The sequence below is a fragment of the Lacerta agilis genome, chromosome 14 (assembly GCF_009819535.1).
Source record: "Lacerta agilis isolate rLacAgi1 chromosome 14, rLacAgi1.pri, whole genome shotgun sequence".
NCBI classification, from domain to species: domain Eukaryota; kingdom Metazoa; phylum Chordata; class Lepidosauria; order Squamata; family Lacertidae; genus Lacerta; species Lacerta agilis.
In genome coordinates, this window is record NC_046325.1 from 1,667,328 (window position 1) to 1,686,803 (window position 19,476).

Below are 19,476 nucleotides of genomic sequence, written 5' to 3' on the forward strand. Positions count from 1 at the left end.
GGAAGGGAGCCCTTCGGCTTTCTAGAACCTGCTCCCGGCACATGCACCCACCCACCCACCCACTTCTGTATCACAGCTGCGGTTCCCGCATTGCAGGGGGTTGGACTAGATGACCCCAGGAGGCTCCCTTCCAACCCTCCCAAAAGGGTTTTATGATTCTTTGTGACTGAGGCAAACGCGCCCAGCTGCTGCCTCACTTCTATGCCCTTTGCCCTCCTCCGGCCGCTCCTGGGATTGGGGGTCTACGCAATGACCCCCTCCCAGCCTCTGGGGGCTTTGGCCAGGCCAGTGGGGGCCCCTCGGGGAGCGTCTGCATGGCACCCTCCTCCCCACCCTGCTTTTTCCTGCCCATGGGGGGAGGCTTCTGCGGAGTTCCAGCTCCGAAGCTGTTTTTTAACTCTCTCTGCTTTTAAATTGTCCTTTTTTAAAAACGGTTTTATTTCTAGTATGGTTTTGAAATCTTTTTAATGTCGTAACCAGCTTTGCAATTTAGTAGTACATAAATACTTTTATAAAGGAAAGGAAAATAAAGAGGGGGGTGTTGTCACAACAGGGGGCGGGTCTCCCCACAGCTCCCGGCACCCTTAACCAAGCACAGCTCCCAGAATCCTCTGGGGGGGGGACGCCATGACGGTTCCAAGGCGCTTTCAAAGTAGGATGTAAATGTGGCCTTTGTGGCCTTACAGGGCAGGGAGTGGGGCCTTATCCCTGCCCCACTGCTCATTCCACTGACCTCTGCCCCCCCCCCAGAGGGCACCCCTGGTCCCCGAAGGACAGATAAAAGGAAGTCCTTCTTCATGCAGTACATAGTTAAACTGTGGAACTCCCTCCCACAGGATGCAGGGACGGCCACCAACCCAGATGGCTTTGAAAGGGGATTCGTGGAGCAGGATAAGACCCTTGAAGGCTTCCAGCCACGATAGTGATGCTCTCTGCTTCCACGGTCGGAAGCACCAGTTGCTGGGAATCTCAGGAGGGGAGAGTTGCCCTTGCGCTCGGATCCTGCTTGCTGCTTTCCCATAATGGGCATCCGTTTGGCCCCTGTGAGGACAGGATGTTGGGCCAGGTGGGCCCCCGTTGGCCGGATCCAGCAGCCAGGCTCCTCCGCCGCCCTTAAGGAACCTCCAGCTCCAGAGGCAGTCTATCCAGATTCCTCGGTTGCCCCTGCTGGACTAGATGAGACATGGGCTGGATCCAGGGGGGCTCTCCGTATGTTCTTAAGGACGGTGTGTTTGCGTTCTGTGGACTGAGAGATTGAGGTGGATGGTTTTTATAAAAAGAAACGCCACCCCCCCAAAAAAAGTTTAAAAGTGAGGACAGCCAGAGGACGCTTGGGGGACCTTTGCATCTCGCAGTCGTGCCCCTTGGACATTTTGGGGTGGGGTGGGGGGCGGCCAGCCTGGGTTTTGCGCTCCCCCCTCCCTCCCTTTGATCTTGCATCCCTTTCTCTTTGGCGGACAACGCGCCTAAATTTAGCTCCTTCTCTGGCGTCAGCGCTCAGGTTTCAGTGGGATTGGCACCTAGGTGGCCGGCCGGGCTATTCTTGGCGCTCTTGGGGCGGAAAGATAAGACCCAGGCAGGCAGACACCGCCTCTCCGTCTGTGGGGATTAGGGCCGGGGTGGGGGGTGGGGGGGGGAGAGAATGGGCTGGGAATTCTTTCCATTGAGATCAGCAGGGGGTGGGTGGGGTGGGTGCTGTTGTCTCAGGACCACTTGGCCTCCTTTGTCAGGGGGCTCCTGTGTGTGTGTGTGTGTGTGTGTGGTTGGTGTCCGTCCCCACCTCCTGCGGCAGGGAGTTCCATAACTGAGCTATGCCCCTTCCTTTCCCCTGTCCCGAATCTTCCTACATTCAGCTGCATTGGATTTCCACCGGTTCTGGGGCGCTGAGAGATTTCTCTGTCCGGTTTCCTGCATGCCGGGCGTAACTTTACAAACTTCTTACTCACTTTCTCTCTAATAAACTAAAAAAAAAAACCCAAACGCTTCATAAGGGTAGTCGCTCCCACCCCCTTGAATATTCTGGCTGTCCGTCCCTGAACCTTTTCCTAATCTATTAAAATGCAGACGGGGATAAGAAAAGGAGGAGGCTGGCACCCAGGGCAGGAATTTGTCCGAAAGACACCCCCCCCCAACACACACACACACACCTGGCTACCCACTCCAGAGGGTCTCAAGTGGGGCACTCTCTTTCTCTCCTCCCAGCCCAGAAAATCCCCAAATGCACTGCAAATGGGAGAGGGTTGGACTAGATGACCGCTGAGGGTCCCTTCAGGCTCTCCCCAGTTCTGTGGTTCTGTGTGCACAGACCTCAGAAGGGCTCTTGCCCTCTGGCGGAGGGGGCTGGTCCCCTGTGGTTTGCGGCTGGGGAGGGTCAGACTCCCCCCCACCCCACCCCTGGCAGGTCACTGCACGATACGGAGTCACGGTGACCCAGAGACCGATTCTTCGAGCGCCGCGACTTGGGTTTCCCCTCCACGGTGTCCGCTGTGGGTGGCCACCTTCTCCCCCCCCCCCGGCCCAGCGGGCTTTGCACCCATGGCCTCCCTCTTGGCGATAATGCGGGGGCTCTGGCGCCCTTTGCAGTTGGGCTTGCCTTCCTGCAGCCAGAGAAATTTCCCCTTTTGGAACGGGGGTCCGGGCTCCTTCTGCCCCCGCAAACGGGACTTCCGTGGGTCTCGTGGCCCCTCGCCCCTTGTGGGGTGACTGGGGGTGCCTGTAATTGGCAGGGCCATGCCTGGGGTAGGAGAGCCAGAGAGCACGGGGTTTTTTTTTGCGGGGGGAGAAAACAGACCCAAGGAAACTCGATGCCCGAGCAGCTGCCTCTCTGACATTTCATTGTGGATTTTGTGACTGAGAACCTCTGTGGCCGGCGATGCCTTTGAAGCGCCGCCTGGGACTCTGGGCAAGGGCAACAAAAACCACCTGTCGGGCAGCCTCTGAAACACTCAGAAGGCGGGCCTTCGTCAACCTGGCGCCCACCGGACTACAACTCCCATCAGCACCCTGCCAGGGCAGCCGTGCTACCCAAGTACGGAGCGCGATGATGGAGAGCCCACATCCCTCCAGCCGTTAAGATCTGATGGGATTTGTGGTCCGAAACAGCTGGTTGGTTCGGGGGTGGCGCCGCCGATGCTCCAGTCTCCTCACCGGCCTCCTCCCTCTTCCCAACCCAGGCCGCCTTGGACTCCTTCGAAGACCGGATCGTGGCCCTGTGCGAGAAGATGATGTCTCAGTCCTGCTGGCTGCGTTCGGAGACCCTCGTCCACCACGTCAGCTTCCGGGGCATGACCCTCCTCCACTTGGCCGCTGCCCAAGGGTACACCCGCCTCATCGAGACCCTCATCAAGTGGCGGTGAGTCGCGCCGCCCCCCCCCCACACTTCCTGGCACCTGAGCACTTCGAACACTATTTTTAGGTGTTTTCTTTTTACCGGTAAGCGGAGTCTCCCAGCTTCCCGAGAAAGTCTGAGTTTCAGCCCCTGGCAGGGCCGCCAGTTAGATGGCAGTGTGGCGCAGTGGTTAGAGTGTTTGACTGGGATTAGTATGTTGAAATGAGGCAGCTGAGTGCAGCAGGCCAACCAGAGACTGGCAACCTGGAGGCTGAGCATTGCGGCTGGTCGCCTCCGATAGCCCTCTCCTCCTCCTCCTGTGGGTTTGTCCAATCCTCTTTCAAAGCAGTTGGCCACCCTGCCTCCTGCAGCAAGGAGTTCCACAGTTTGACTGCGCGCTGCACGAATAAGTCTTTCCTTTGGCCTGCCTTTAACGCCCCAATTCTCAGCTCTGCCGCATGCCCCCGAGTTCCAATGAGACGGGGAATATCTTCTTTCTCCATCATTTTACAAACTCCTGATCACATCACCTTTTCTCTAAACCGTAAAGTCTCAAACGTGGCAGCCTTTCCAGATGGGGGCGTCGCTCCATCCCCTCATTCAGATGGGCAGGGTACAATTATTATTATTATTATTATTATTATTATTATTATTATTATTATTATTATTATTAATAATCTGAAGTGCTTCCTTACGTTACTAGCAGACAGCATCTTCCCAGTCCGGCGCTCAGTTCAGGGTGTTGAAAGAGTAGCCTAGATTCTCCCGCCCCACCCCTGCTTTTTTTGAGAGCCAGCTGTGCTCGTGGCCTTCCTGTGGCAATGAGTTCCATATGTTAACTGCGTGTTGTGCACAGAAGCACTTCCTTTAGTGCCGCCTCTGCCGGCGCGATTCACAGGGACTGGAGGCGAGGCTGTTGCTGGCCTGACCCCCCCTCCCTGAGCCTGACCTGATTCCTTCCCCTCAGGAACCTCAACGCCCAGAGCCTCGACCTGGAGCAGGAAGTGGACCCCCTCAACGTGGACCATTTCTCCTGCACCCCCCTGGTGAGTTGCGCGTTGAGATCGGAGCGGGGTGGGGTGGGGGGCTCAAGCAGCAGGACCTGAGGACACCCACTCACCCTGGAAAACAGCACCTCTGCAATCCCACTTCTCATAGAATCATGGAGTTGGAAGGGACCCCCAAGGGTCATTTAGATCAACCCGCTGTGACGCATCACCTGTTCCAGATGCGAAATCTCACTTAAGGCCTTTCCTCCCTCACCACCTCCCTGCAGCCTTCCTGGGGTTGGAATCTGGGGGTGCAGGTGGAGTTTGGGGTCCACAAGAATTCCATTAAAATACAACACATTAAAGGTGTTTTTTTAAGTGAAATAACATCGTATTATTATCGTCATCATCATTATTAAAATAAAACACATAAAAGTGTTTTATTATTATCATCTACTGATCGATCGTGGGGTGTCCCTGGTCAACCCCCCCAAAAAAAGCTCAACAACTTTGGCTGATCCAATGGGTCCAGTTTTTTTAATAGTGGGAGTAGATCGCAGTCTCTGGGAAGTTGGATGTGCCTGGTATGGTATATCACTATAAGAATCGCTAGCAATTAACAATTACAATTTTCAACCTGCTTTGCTTTGCATAAACGAGTTGCAAATTTATAATGAAATTTGCCCATGCAGAGACTGCGCCCATAAGCAATCCGCTCACAGGTGGGTCTCGATTTGGGTTGGGGCAGCAAGGACTAACTCCCTTCTCCCGCTAAGTGTCGCTGCCCAGTTCCCGCCCTGTGTGCTTTCCTCCAAGAGGGATAGGAACTTGCTTTTTGAAACAAACGACAGCTCTGCTGCCCTGTGCCCCTGCCATCTAGGGTGCCACCTACTCCCCTCCCCATGCATGCATGTTGCACCCGTGCTCACCCTCTTCAATTCCTCCTCCCACCCCTTGTTTCCCCCCCACCTCTCTCCTGCTAGATGTGGGCCTGCGCCCTGGGCCACCTCGAAGCCGCCCAGCTCCTCTACCGGTGGAACAGCCACGCCCTCGCCATCCCCGACTCCCTGGGCCGCCTCCCTCTCACCGTGGCTCGCTCCCGGGGCCACGTCAAGCTGGCCACGTGCCTGGAGGAGCTGCAGCGCCAGGAGGAGCGCCTGGAACCGCAGCCGGCCACGGAGCCGCTCCTGGACGTCTCCGGGGGTGCCGCGAAGGCCAGGAGTTGCCCACGCCAGCCGGCCGAAGCCCTGCGCATCCCCTCCCCGCTCTCGGCCAGTCCAGACACAGGTAGGCGCAGGGCCTGGCCGCCCCGTTTTTGGGCATCTGTCTGGGCTCAAAAAAAAAGGCTTCTGCTACCTTATGGGGGGGGGGGACACACGACACAGGATTATAAACATATGCCTGACTTGAATGGAAAGAAGTTTTCCTTCCTCTCTCCCTTGGAACTCCAAGGGAAGCTGAATGTTTGAAGATAATATAGAAACCTAGAACCAGATAGTACATTGGCTCCCAGGACATTTCTGAGCACAATTCAAAGTGTTGGTGCTGACCTTGAAAGCCCTAAACGGCCCAGTATACCTGAAGGAGCGTCTCCACCCCCATCGTTCAGCCCGGACACTGAGGTCCAGCTCCGAGGGCCTTCTGGCAGTTCCCTCCCTGCGAGAAGTGAGGTTGCAGGGAACCAGGCAGAGGGCCTTCTCGGTGGTGGCGCCCTCCCACCAGATGTCAAGGAAATAAACAACTATCTGACTTTTGGAAGACATCTGAAGGCAGCCCTGTTTTTTAATCTTTGATGTTTTATTGTGCTTTTAATATTCTGTTGGGAGCCGCCCAAAGTGGCTGGGGAAACCCAGCCAGATGGGTGGGGTATAAATCATAAGTTGTTGTTGTTGTTGTTGTTTTGTTGGAAGGGACCCCCGAGGGTCATGTAGTCCAACCCCCCTGCGACGGAGCAGATTTATTTGATCTTTTTTTGTTTTATTTCTTCAAAATTACACCCTGTTTGATTGTGGTTTTTATATATATATAAAAAAAATGGCAACGCCTCAAGGCGGCTTATGAAAAAAGATGAAGAGCTATTGGGAGGGAAGAAAGAGGAAGAGCAGGAAGTTTAAGTGGGAAAAAATGACAGGATCAGCACAGGTTGAGACTCCCGTCCTTGGATCAGACCAATGGGCCACGTGGTCCACCAAGCAGGTGCCTCCGTGGGGAACCCAGCAAGCAGGATTCGAACACAAGAGCCGCCCTCTCCTTCTCTGTGGTGGGAGGGGAGCCGGGATGGCGAGACCCTTCTCTCACGTCTCCCCTTCCTCCGGCAGGGCTGAGCACCGCCAGCGGGGTCTCGTCCCCCTCTGAGCTCTCCGAGGGCTCCGTCTCCATCACCTCGGCCTACTCCAGCGGGTCGGCGCTGCGGGAGTCTCCCGCCTACAGCCCCGAAGCGGAGGGCGCCATGGACGTGTGCCACGCCCCGGCCCCCGAGAGCATCTCCGGCTGGTACCTGCGGGAGAGCCCCAGCCCGGCCCACGCCCTGCCCCACGCCGCCCCCTTCTTCATGGACTACGATGAGGTGGGGGCTGCGGCCCACGCGGGGGCCCCCGAGTCAGACCTGGAGCCGGAGCTGCTGGGCTACGGCGAAAACGCCGAGAACGAGGAGTACCTGCCGGCCACGGACGTCCTGCAGGTGCACACCTTGGGACCAGAGAGCTGGAAGCGGGTTCCCTGAGGGTCATCTAGTCCAACCCCCCTGCCACGCAGAAATCGCAGCCGTCTGACCTCGGCTTTAAAAACCCCAACCTTCTGTTTATTATTATGATTGTTATTTTGGGTCCACCGCTTTCTATGGTCCTAAAATCATAGCATCGTAGGGATGGGAGGGACCTCCAAGGGTCATCTAGTCCAACCCCCCCCCCCCCCCCGGCGATATAGGAATTGCAGCCAAATGATTCCTAGTGGATGGCCATCCTGCTTTTTAAAAAAAAACCATGAATAAGAGTCTGCCACCTCCTGAGGTCATCCGTTCCGCCATCTAACAGTCAACTGTGGCTGTTCAGGGTCCAGGGTCCTTGTCTCTTCTCGTCAGAGAGGCAGTGGTGGTGTAGTGGTTAGTGTCGGGCTAGGTGTTAGGAGAGACCAGGGTTCAAATCCTCCCCTCTGCCACGAAGCTCGCTTGCGTGACCTCGGGGGGCCAATCACTGCCCCTCTCGTCTAACCTCGCAGGGTTATTGTGGGGATTCACTGAGGTCTAGGGAGAGACCAGGGTTCAAATCCCACCCCCTACTCAACTCGGTGGCCGTGAAGCTCACTGTGGAGGCCAGGCACACTGCCTCTGTCAGGCTAGCCTAGAATTGCAGAGTTGGGAGGGACCCCCCAAAAGCCATCTAGTCCAACCCCCTGCAGTGCAGGAATACGAAGAAGGGGAGAATAATGCTCATGCCGCCTTGAGCTGCTTGGAGAGAGAATCCTGGGGTTAGGGATTCAGGAAACCTACCACAAAGGGGACCCTGCCGCCAACGGCCTCTTTCTCTTCTCCTGCCCCCGGCCAGGTGGACATGATCACTTTGGCCAAGCAGATCATCGAGGCCACGCCCGAGCGCATCAAGCAGGAGGGCTTCAGCTCCTCGGAGGCGCCCCTCCGAGAGCGCCCGGGGAACCTGGGGCTGAACGAGACGATGAGCTGGCTAGCCAGCTACCTGGAGAACGTGGACCAGCTGCCCAACTTCTCCCAGCGAAGGTAAGCGGGCCCCTTCCTCCTAGGTGGGCGGGCTTCCCCTCTCCCAGAGGATTGTGGAGTTGAGAGGGGCCCCCCAAGGGTCCTCTAGTCCAACCCCCTGCAGTGCAGCCATTGCAGCCGAAGAACCCGGACCAATGGGCACCCAACCTCCGTTTTGAAACCTCCAGCGAAGGAGAGCCCACCGCGTCCTTCTGAGGGAGTCCCTTTCTAGTGTTTAGCTCTCTTGCCCTCCAACTTTCCTCATCCGATTCAGTGCATCACCGCTAAGCATTTCCTTCCGGGCAAGTGCAACGTTTATTAGAGGAAACGCACGAAACGGCAGTATTTTAAACACCTTTGGATTTATGTGCAGCGGTACCTCGGTTTACCAACTTAACCCGTTCTGGAAGTCCGTTCTTAAAACGAAACCGTTCTTAAACCAAGACACACTTTCCCTAATGAGGCCTCCCACCGCTGGTGCCCTTCCACCGTTCAGATTCCGTTCTTAGAACGAGGTAAAGTTCGCAAACCGGGACACTACTTCCAGTTTTGCGGAGATCGTAAACCGAATAATTCGTAAACGGCTGTTCTTAAACCGAGGTACCACTGTATTGCATTTGGAGAAGCCTGAGCAAAAAAGAGAACCCTAAGTCAATTTATTATTATTATTATTATTATTATTATTATTATTATTATTATTTTATTTATACCCTGCCCATCTGGCTGGGTTTCCCCAACCAACTGGCAATGATGCTGGTGTAGAACAGAACGTCCCTATTTTCATCCGAGGAATGTTGGAGGCTACAGAATCTCTTTTCTTTCGCCTTTTGAAGCCATGAGTTCAAGTCCTTCCCTCCTGAGCAGCAGAAAACAAAGTTGCTCCCTCTTCCATGCGACAGCTCTTGAGATACCTAGAGGTGGCCCTCCTATCTCCTCTCAGCCTCCTCTTCTCCAGGCTAAACATACCCAGCTCCTTCGACCGTTCCTCACCAGGCTTGGTTTCCAGACCCTCGATCCTCTTGGTCACCCTCCTCTGCACACCTTTCAGCTTGTCAGCATCCTTCTTAAATCGTGGCGCCCAGAACTGGACACAGGACTCCAAATGTGGTCTGACTAAGGCGGAATAGAGCAGAGCTATTACTTCCCTTGATCGGGACACCTCAATTTCTGAGCGGGCAGCCTACAACAGCATTCGCCCTTTTTGCTGCTGCATCACACGGTTGGCTCATGTTCAGCTTGTGGTCTCTTCAGACCCCCCAGATCCTTTTCGCATGGGCTGCTGCTTAGCCAAGTGTCCCGTCCCCCCGCCCTGTATTTGTGCCCCTTGTTCTTCCTGCCGAAGTGCAGAACCTTCTGGGATTCATTTCTATCCAATCCTTCAGGTCCTCTGGAGTCCCGATTCTGCCGTTGCTCACCCTTCGCCGCCGTCTCTCTCTCTCTCCCCCCCCCATTTCTCTTCCAGGTCTCTGGCGTCCTCCCCCTCCAGCCACTCCTGCCTGAGCCCCCTGCCCTCCCCGCTGGGGGAGCTGTCCTTTGACCGCCTCCCCCCGCCCCCCACGGCGGCCAGCTGGGCCGAGTTCCTCAACGCCTCCGCCAACGGGAAGATGGAGAGCGACTTTGCCTTGCTGACCCTGTCGGACCACGAGCAGCGCGAGCTCTACGAGGCGGCCAAAATCATCCAGACCGCCTTCCGCAAATACAAGGTAGGTCTTGCCCAGGGAGGTGCCGTGGTGGATGGGGACCTGCTTCTTCCTGGGTTTGCGGGTCAGTTTCCCTGCCCACCCCAAGAAGCATCCGCCTGCCCCTCTTGGAGGCTGGGCACTGGGGTAGGCGGGCCTCTGCAGGGCATCCATGCAGATGTTCTTTATTTGTAATAATAATAATAATAATTTATTATTTGTACCCCGCCCATCTGGCTGGGTCTCCCCAGCCACTCTGGGCGGCTTCCATCAAATATTAAAATACATTTAAAATATCACAGTTTAAAAACTTCCCTAAACAGGGTTGCCTTCAGGTATTTTCTGATTGTCAGGTATTTGTTTATTCCCTTGACCTCTGATGGGAGGGCGTTCCACAGGGCAGGCGCCACTACCGAGAAGGCCCTCTGCCTGGTTCCCTGTAGCTTTGCTTCTCGCAGTGAGGGAACCGACAGAAGACCCTCGGAGCTGGACCTCCGTGTCCGGGCTGAATGATGGGGGTGGAGACGCTCCTTCAGGTCTACTGGGCCTTTGAGACTGTTTAGGGCTTTAAAGGTCAACACCAACACTTTGAATTGTGCTGGGAAATGTACTGGGAGCCAATGTAGCTCTCTAAGGACTGGTGTTATATGGTCTCGGCGGCCACTCCCAGTCCCCAATCTAGCTGCCGCATTCTGGATTAATTGCAGTTTCCGGGTCACCTTCAAAGGTAGCCCCATATAGAGCGCATTGCAGTAGTCCAAGCGGGAGATAACCAGAGCATGTGTCACTCTGGTGAGACAGTCTGCGGGCAGGGAGGGTCTCATCCTGTGTACCAGATGGAGCTGGTAGACAGCCGCCCTGGACACAGAATTGACCTGCGCCTCCATGGACAGCTGGGAGTCCAAAGTTTTATGTTTTAAGCTGTTCTTTTTTTTTATCCGTAAGCCGCCTTGAGTCCCTGCCCAGGGAAAAAGGCAGGGTATCAATAAATATATAATAATAGTCCGACACCCTCTAACCGCTATACCACGCTGCCTCTCGTTCTTCTAGCGCAGTATTTGCTGGCTCTTGCAGAACAGCTCAGATTTCGCAGTTGGAAACTCTCTAGGCTGCAGTGAACAGTCATAGCCCAAGACATTATTATTATTATTAATAATAATAATAATAATAATAATAATTTTAAAATTTGCATGCCGCCCTTCACTCATAGATCTCAGGGCTTTTCACAACATAAAAATACAAGATAAAAAACACAAATGACCAATAACCCCTCTCCCACAAACACATCTAAAAGACCAGAGAATATTAATCAGAGAAGGGACTATAGAGAAATGGGAGCCACTGCAGAAAAGGTCCCGTTCTCGTGTGGCCACCCTCCGGACCTCTTGTGAAGAAGGGCTTCACATGATCGCAGAATCATGGAAGTAGGAAGGGACCATGAGGGTCATCTAGCCCAACCCAACCTTTTGCCCGGTGTGGGACTCGAACCCACAACCTCGAGATTAAGGGTCTCAGGCTCTACCGACAGAGCCACCTCAGCTGATCGCAAAGTCTGGGTCGGCTGCTATGGGGAGAGGCAGTCCTTGAGGTCTTTCAGCCCTGAGCCGTTTAAGCCTTTATAGGTCAAAACCAGCACTTTGCATTGGGCCCGGAGACTGCCGGCCACTGAATTCTGCACCAGAGGGCATTAGGTTTGGGAGAGAAGCTGCATTGCATTCCCTTTCAGTTTAACTTGCTGGCTCTGGCGCCCCCTAATGTTGGCCTCCGGGACCTCCGCCCTACCTGTCCCAGCCGCCACCTGTAGCCTCCGCCTTCCCTTGTGCTCCTTGGAGGGGGTCTGCGTTGGGGGTCTCACCTGACCTGCCTTTCTCTCTCCCCCCGCCCCGTCCCACCCCCTCGGTCTCTGGCAGGGTCGCCGGCTGAAGGAGCAGCAGGAAATGGCTGCCGCCGTCATCCAGCGCTGCTACCGGAAGTACAAGCAGGTAAGGCCCAGCCAGGAGGGAGAACGTGGGGAGAGGTTGGGGGGGGGGTTGCTCTGAGGGAAACTGCAGAATCCGAAGGGACCCCCAGGAGTCATCTAGCCTGACCCGCCCACGAACTAACCTGCTCTTGTTATTTCTCTCTGTCTTGCAAGCTAACCTGGATTGCCCTGAAGGTAAAACAGGAGAGGAGGGGGCCGTGTGTGTGTGTGTGTGTGTGTGTGTAGCAGGGGAGAGCCTGCCCCTGCCTTGGAGGGGAGGGGGATATGCGCCCTTGATTCCATTGGGGAGCCCAGAAAAACCTTTTTCCAGGTGACCAACCTGTTGCATTGATATGCCGCCCGTTCCCCCCAAGGAGCTCAAGGGGGCACCTGTGGTTCTCGTCCGTCCCCTCGTTTAATCCACACAACAACCCTGCGGGGTAGGCTAGGCCGAGAGGTAGTTCCTGGCCCATGATCGCCCCATAGGAGCCTCATGGCCAAGGGGGGATTTGAACCCTGGTCTCCCGGGTCCTCATCTGACAGCTGCAGGCAGTTTGGGGGGCCTTGCTGCACCCAGGGAGAAGCATCTAGGGAGATGCTCCTCTCCACGGTTCATGGAGGGGCATGTGCTGAATTCTTGAGCGGCAGGGACCCCCAAGGGTCATGTAGCCCAACCCCCTGCAATGCGGGAATCACAGCAGAATAATCCCTGGCAGGTGGCCACCCGACCTCTGTTAGAAACCTCTAAGCAAGTTCCTCCCTTGTGGGCTCAATTCCATGCGGATGGAGCCTAGAATCACAGAGTCGGGAGGGACCCCCAAGGGTCATCTATCCCAACCCGCCGCAATGGTTGAAAAGGTGCTGATTTGGGTGAGGTGGTGGTTGGTTGGTGGGGAGGTATCCGGGGTGTTTCAGGCTTACAGGGGTGTCAGTTTGGAGACGGGGCTCCCCGAATAACCGCTTCCCGCCTCCCTCCCTCCGGTCAGTACGCCCTATATAAGAAGATGACTCAAGCGGCCATCTTGATCCAGAGCAAGTTCCGCAGCTACTACGAGCAGAAGAAGTTCCAGCAGAGCCGCCGCGCCGCGGTCCTGATCCAGCAGTACTACCGCAGCTACAAGGAGTACGAGAAGCTGAAGCAGGGGAGGCGGGCCTCTGCCGCCATGCAGCAGAAGATGAAGTGGGTGCCCGGACGCCTGGGTCCCCCAGAAAGGTGGGCAGCGGTGGCGGCGGGGAGAGAGGTGGGAGGGACCCCCCAAGGGTCATCTACTCCAACCCCCTGCATTGCAGGACTCCCAGTGCTTGGAGGTTGCGTAACTAGGCCCCAAAGAGAATCCCACAGCAGGATCCGACCACAAGAGCGTTTCGTTTCAATTTGTCTACTGCATTATTATGAACAGTGCTTTTTTTCTTTAAAAAAAAATGTTTAGGGGTACTGTCATTTTGAAATACTGCCTCTCAATGAGGACAAACTTAGATTCACAAAATGTTTAGGGGTATGTGCACCCCTGCGTCTAGTCCCCCCGAAAAAAAGCACTGACTATGCATGAGAAATGAGAAAACACGCTGCGAACAATATAACAATCTGATCCAATACTAAAAAAAAGGCAGAAAAAACATGCCGGTACATTTAGAAGCAACGGCTGGCATCCCATAAAGTAACGCAGAAGAATCCGTTAGAATATAATAGCCCACAACAAAATTAACTCTCGGAATATCTGCAAATAATAACCGGCCGGAATCTCACTCTTGGCAATAATTGCTAAACTCTCTTTATTTTGCTGGCACCTGTCCGTCTCCGGCGGCGATGTGCACCTTATAATAGCAGCGAGTCACAATGCATAAAATAATCACAGTCCGTACAAAACCATTCAGTTACAGGGAACCAGGCAGAGGGCCTTCTCGGTGGTGGCCCTCCCACCAGATGTCAAAGAAAAAAACAACCACCAGACCTTTAGAAGACATCTATTTAGGGAGGCTTTTAATGTTTAATAGATTATTGCATTTTAATGTTCTGCTGGAAGCTGCCCAGAGTGGCTGGGGAAACCCGGCCAGATGGGCAGGGTATAAATTATTATTATTATTATTATTATTATTATTATTATTATTATTATTATTATTTTATTTTATTAAAAAGCTTCCAATGGAGAAATATTCCCTGGAGCTGCCCTTGTCTACAGCTGGGGGGGGGGGTGCCCCTCTCCCCCTCCTGCGGTTTCCAGCAGCTGGGATCCAGAAGCATTTCAGCCTTGATATCCCTCTCCTTCTCCTCCTCCTTGGATATGTCCCATCCTCTTTGGATTTGGCGGCCCTCGCTGCCTCCTGTGGCAGGGAGTTCCACAGTTGAACCCTGAGCTGCAGGATGAATGGCTTTCTCTCAGCATCAGGAAGGGAGGAAGGAGGAAGGGAAGGGCCACCGCGGCCCCGACTCCTCTCAGTGCCTGCCCAGGTGAAGCCCTGGCGTGGCCCCCGCCTGACCGCTCACGTCCCCCCAGCATCCTTGCCGCAGTTGGCTTCTCCAGCCGGCTCCCTGCCAGGACCGAGTGCGATATTATCCACCCTGGCTGAGAGGGAGTAGTAATTTTAGACGCTGTGAGGTCATTCCTCTCCTTCCCTCCCACCCCCTCTAGGCTTGACCGTGTGGCCTTCTCTCCCCACCCCCCCACCCCGATGCTCTCTAGGGACTGGAAACTTGGCTAGTCTTCTGCCTCTTGGGGGAAGGACCAAACCGCCCCTTCCCTGAGCCTCGGGGATAAATGGCTCACGACTCCCCTTTCCTGTCAGCTGACTGAAGGCCAAGCAGGGGATCCGTCCTAGTCTTGCGTTTCTGTTTTATTTATTTATTATCTTGCTGGGGGTTCGTTTGTTTTTAATTTGTATCCTGCCCTTAATAATTCCCGCCACCACCACCCCTCCTGCAGACACGTTTTAAAGGCCATGGAACGTTAAGGCCTGGTTGTAGAGAAACGTTTCGAATGCCACCTAAAGATAGGTAACAAAGGAGCCAGGCAGGCTTCCCTGGGGAGAGCATTCCCCAAGCGGGCAGCCACCACAGAAAAGGCCCCGTCCTTGTGTTGCCGCCCTCCGGACACAGAGAAAGGCATCGGGTGACGATTGCAGGATCCGACGGGTCAGTTCGTATGGGGAAAGGAAAGTTTCCCCTAATGCTGAGCCAGAATCTCATTTACAGGGGAAACACGAAAAATCAGAATATCGTGGATAAGTCCATTTATGTAAGCAATTGTTTTCATTAGCTACTGGAGTTTAACATATGAGATAGACTCATGACATGCAAAGCGAGATATGTCGAGCCTTTGCTTGTTATAATTGTGATGATTATGGCGCGCAGCTGATGAAAACCCCAAAGTTGAGATTGTTAATTTAGGGTTCTCATCCAGCTGTACGCCATAATCATCACAATTATAACAAACAAAGGCTTGGCATATCTCACTTTGCATGTCACGAGTCTATCTCATATATTAGTTTCACCTTTTAAGTTGAATTACTGAAAGAAATAAACCTTTCCACGATATTCTAATTTTTTGAGCTTCACCTGTATTTCATTTCTTGCTGCCTCTTCCGTGGGAAAGCCCTTTAGATATTTGTTTTTTTCAAATAATTTTTATTACATTTCCAGTTAAACAAATTCAGCAAATCATCAACATACAAACACACACACCTTCTCGCTCTATCAAGCAACGACTTCCTTCCCTCACATCAGCAGGTTTTGTAGTCCATTCTCATCGCACAGTACTTAATTTAATCCTATCAACGCTGTCATAGGGTCATTCCAATCCTGCTAGTGTCTTCAAACTTCCATAATCAGATCTTAAATAATCCATAAATTTACTCCACTCTCCTTGGAATTTTGATCCATCCTGGTTTCTGACCCTGCAGGTCAGTTTTGCAAGTTCAGCATAGTCAATCATTTTCACCTGCCACTCCTCAATCGTTGGCACTTCCTGTAATTTCCACCTTTGGTCTACAAGAGTCCTTGCTGCGGTTTTCGCATACATAAACAATCTTTGGTCTTTTCCCCCCAATTTCTTCACCCGTCAAGCCTAGCAAAAAAAAGCTTTCAGCTTTTGGGGGAAGGTATACTCAAACATCTTTTTCAACTCGTTGTACAGGTGAAACTCGAAAAATTAGAATATCGTAGAAAGGTTCATTTCTTTCAGTAATTCAACTTAAAAGGTGAAACTAATATATGAGATAGACTCATGACACGCAAAGCGAGATATGTCAAGCCTTTATTTGTTATAATTGTGATGATTATGGCATACAGCTGATGAGAACCCCAAATTAACAATCTCAACTTTGGGGTTTTCATCAGCTGTACGCCATAATCACCACAATAATAACAAACAAAGGCTTGACATATCTCGCTTTGCGTGTCATGAGTCTATCTCATATATTAAACCCCAGTTGCTAATGAAAACAATTGCTTACATAAATGGACTTTCCCACGATATTCTAATTTTTCGAGTTTCACTTGTATATCAGTTCCCAAAATATTTGAAGGTGGCTATCATATCTGCTCTCAGTCATACCCTCCTCCTTCAACCGTTCCTTATCAGGCTTGGTTTCCAGAACCTCGATCGTATTGGTCGCCTGCCTCCACCTTTGTCAATCTCCTCCTTCAGCTGGGGTGCCCAGAACCGGACACAGGACTCCCGGTGGGGCCTGGCCGAGGCAGAAGAGAGCAGCAACATGACTCCCCTTGATCTCAAGAGTGTGTTGACTGCCTTCGCTTTTGTTGCTGCTGCATCACACAGTGGGCTCACGTTCAGCCTGGCCTCCAGTGAGACGGCTGGGTCCCTTTTCATGGGCGCTCCCTTGAATCCCAGCACCCCCCCCCCAACACACGGCTCTCTCTTTCTCCCCCCACAGAGGAACGTTCCTAACCAAGAAGCAAGACCAGGCAGCTCGGAAGATCATGAGGTTCCTGCGACGGTGCAGACACAGGTGAGTAAGGAAGGGAGGGAGCAGAGCAGATCTAGCACGGAGGTGGCAGGATTAGGTGGCTGAAAAGTCTTTGGGTGGACTGTCCTGGTCTCCTTTAAAAGCAGAAGTAGTAATTTTAATTTTTTAAAAAATGTTATACAATATTCTGCAAAATGCAGTGCAAACAGGATCTGCTGGCAATAGGCATTCGTCCTGTTTGCAGAGTAGGCGAGAAAGATTTGGCATATTTCCGCAGGGCCTGCAAGACGGAGCTGTTCCACCTAGCCTTTGGGTTGGTTTCAGTTTAACCCTGATGTTTCGTTCTTTTGGGGTGATTGGTGGGCTACTTAAAAATGAGGCTGAAGTTTAGATTTAGTTTTAAATTGTATTTTAATCTGTATTTTAATGAACTGTTTTATGTTTTTGTTGTGATTTTATTGGTGTTAGCCGCCCTGAGCCCGGTTTGGCGGGGAAGGGCGGGGTATAAATAAAAATTTATTATTATTATTATTAAAAGGCTGCTGACACTTTGAGGCTGCCTCTCTGCCTTCCCCCCCCCCCAATAGAATAATAGAATTGCATTTCATAATTTCCCGAGTTTTTAAGGGCTTTATAGACTAACAGCGACACCTCGAACTCGGCACCTGAAGCAAATTGGCCGCCGGAGCAGATCTCAGAGCGTCAAAGGTGTCCCGTCTGCCGACAGGGCCTCCTCCCTCCTGCCGGCATCCTGCACCGGCGGAGTCGGAAGGGACCCCGAGGGTCATCCAGCCCAGCCCCCTGCCGCGCGGAGGAACTCTTCTCACGCTTGCCCTCCCATCTCTCCTTGCAGGATGAAGGAGCTCAAGCAGCGAGAGGAGCTGGAGGGGCCCTCACAGAAGCGGGGCCTGGCCACTTAGCCCCCCCACCCGCCCTGAGCCCGGCGGCCGGAGAAGGAGAGTCTTAAGCCCAGGCGAAGAAAGAGCTGGGGCGGGACTGTGCAATAGAGACTGGCTGAGTGGGGGGGGGACACAAACTCCCTCCCTCCCCCAGTGCCTCCCCCCACACTTCGCCTTACATTGGTGCCAAGTCTTCACCCCGCTTCCCTCCCCCCTCTTACCCCCACGTGTGGGGCAGGGGCAGAGCAGACGAGGTTTGGTTCAGGGTGGGGAGGGGTGGGGGGCAGGCAGCTGACCCCTCCTTCTCCAAGCCCTGAGTGCGCAGGCTTTGCTGCGTAGGAATCTGCCCCCCCCTTGAGCCAGGCCACTGGGCCGCCCACTCAGCTCAGTATTGCCTGCACTGGCCGGCAGCATCACCGTCAGGGTTTCAGGCAGCCCTGCTTGGAGTTGCCAGGGTTGGACCTGGGACCTTCTGCGTGCGAGGCAAGGGGCTGCAGCGGCCCTCCTCCAAGTCACTGACCATTGGTCCATCCAGCTCAGCATAGCCTACACTGACCGGCAGCAGCGGCTCTCGGGGATTTCAGGCTCCTCACTCGGGAGTTGCTGCCAGGGGTCGAACTTGGGTCCTTCTGCATGCAAGGCAGCTACTCTGCCAATGAGCCACGAGGGCACTTCCCATTGGCCCAGCTAGTTCGGTATTGCCTGCACTGACCGGCAGCAGCAGTGGCGGCTCTCCCACAAGCCAGAGAGGGAATCCCTCCCAGCCCTTCCTGGAGGTGCTGTTGGGGATTGAACCTTCTGCATGCCAAGCAGCTGTTCTACCCACTGAACTCCGATGCCCCTTCGCCTCTCCGAGGGGCCGTGTGCCCCCTGCTTACAGAGGGTCCTCATTGAAGAAGGCCCCCCCTTCCTACTCTCACTCCCACCCTCTCTCCTGCAATGCACTTTTGAATCCCCCCACCCACCCTCAAAAAAAAGCCTGCCCACTTTCTCCTGTGTACATCTACCGTCTTCACAAGTGTACATATCTAGCCTCTCGGGGTCCGAGCTGGTGGATCTCACGGGGTCCCTCTCTCCATCCCACCCCCGCAGCCCCCTCACCCTCTATCTCCAAACCCCACCCACCCACCCCCTTGGCCTCCCCTCCTGTAAATATCTGTAACATATGGACAAAAGAAGAAGAGAAAAGCTATACTTCAGAATCTATTTAAAATGTGAAGGCATCTTTGCTGGGAGGGGGGAGCGGGGAGGAAGGTGCATGGGTTTTAATTTCAGAGCCACGCCCACCGCCGGTGTGTATTTAAGCCCCGCCCACCCCATCGCTTCCCCCTCCCCCCTTCCATCTGTCATTTCTACCGTTTTTTGCATGAGTTTTCATTTGTTTGTACAAATTTACATTAAACCGCCAAAAAAATTTTTTTTGTGCGTGAGTGAGTGTAATTAATTGGAAACGCTGTCCCATACGGGGATCGAACCTGCTACCTTGGCGTTATCAAGCACCAACTGATCTGGGGGGAAGGAGCTTGTCCCACAGCAATGCACAGCTCTGCATATTTTCAGCGCCAGAGTTGTGCAAATCGGAGCTTCCAGCAGCAGTGCCCCTGAGCATATGCCGAGTGAGTTTTTGTCATTGCGGAATCGCAGAGTTGGAGGGGACCCCCAAGGGTCATCCACGCACCCCTCTCCCTGCAATGCAGGAATCACAGCTGTGATATTTTGGAGTTTTTTATTTGCACACACACAGGCTGAGCATAATATGACTCTAAAACAGGGGTCCCCAAACTAAGGCCTGTGGGCTGGATGCAGCCCATTCGTCTTCTAAATCCGGCCCGTGGACGGTCCGGGAATCAGCATGTTTTTACATGAGTAGAATGTGTCCTTTTATTTAAAATGCACCTCTGGGTTAATTGTGGGGCGTAGGAATTCGTTCATCCCCCCACCCACCCACCCCAAAAAAGTATAGTCTGGCCACCCACATGGTCTGAGGGA

General features: G+C 53.6%; 1 protein-coding gene across 6 annotated transcripts in view; it reads left to right on the top strand.

Annotated features, from left to right (window-relative positions):
• CAMTA2 (calmodulin binding transcription activator 2) overlaps positions 1-17,633 on the top strand; it is a 46,183-nt gene extending 28,550 nt beyond the window's left edge. Inside the window, exons 13-23 of one of the 6 annotated variants that reach the window (XM_033169564.1) lie at positions 3,174-3,352; positions 4,296-4,374; positions 5,301-5,604; positions 6,636-6,997; positions 7,860-8,047; positions 9,489-9,729; positions 11,616-11,687; positions 11,840-11,860; positions 12,652-12,878; positions 16,556-16,630; positions 17,442-17,633. In XM_033169564.1, coding sequence (XP_033025455.1) covers positions 3,174-3,352; positions 4,296-4,374; positions 5,301-5,604; positions 6,636-6,997; positions 7,860-8,047; positions 9,489-9,729; positions 11,616-11,687; positions 11,840-11,860; positions 12,652-12,878; positions 16,556-16,630; positions 17,442-17,508 — 1,815 coding nt within the window. In that variant the 3' untranslated portion in view covers positions 17,509-17,633. The remainder of the gene's footprint in view (positions 1-3,173; positions 3,353-4,295; positions 4,375-5,300; positions 5,605-6,635; positions 6,998-7,859; positions 8,048-9,488; positions 9,730-11,615; positions 11,688-11,839; positions 11,861-12,651; positions 12,879-16,555; positions 16,631-17,441) is intronic. The other 5 variants (XM_033169568.1, XM_033169566.1, XM_033169567.1 and 2 more) reach the window with 5 other exon arrangements.
• The last annotated feature ends 1,843 nt before the right edge of the window (positions 17,634-19,476 follow it).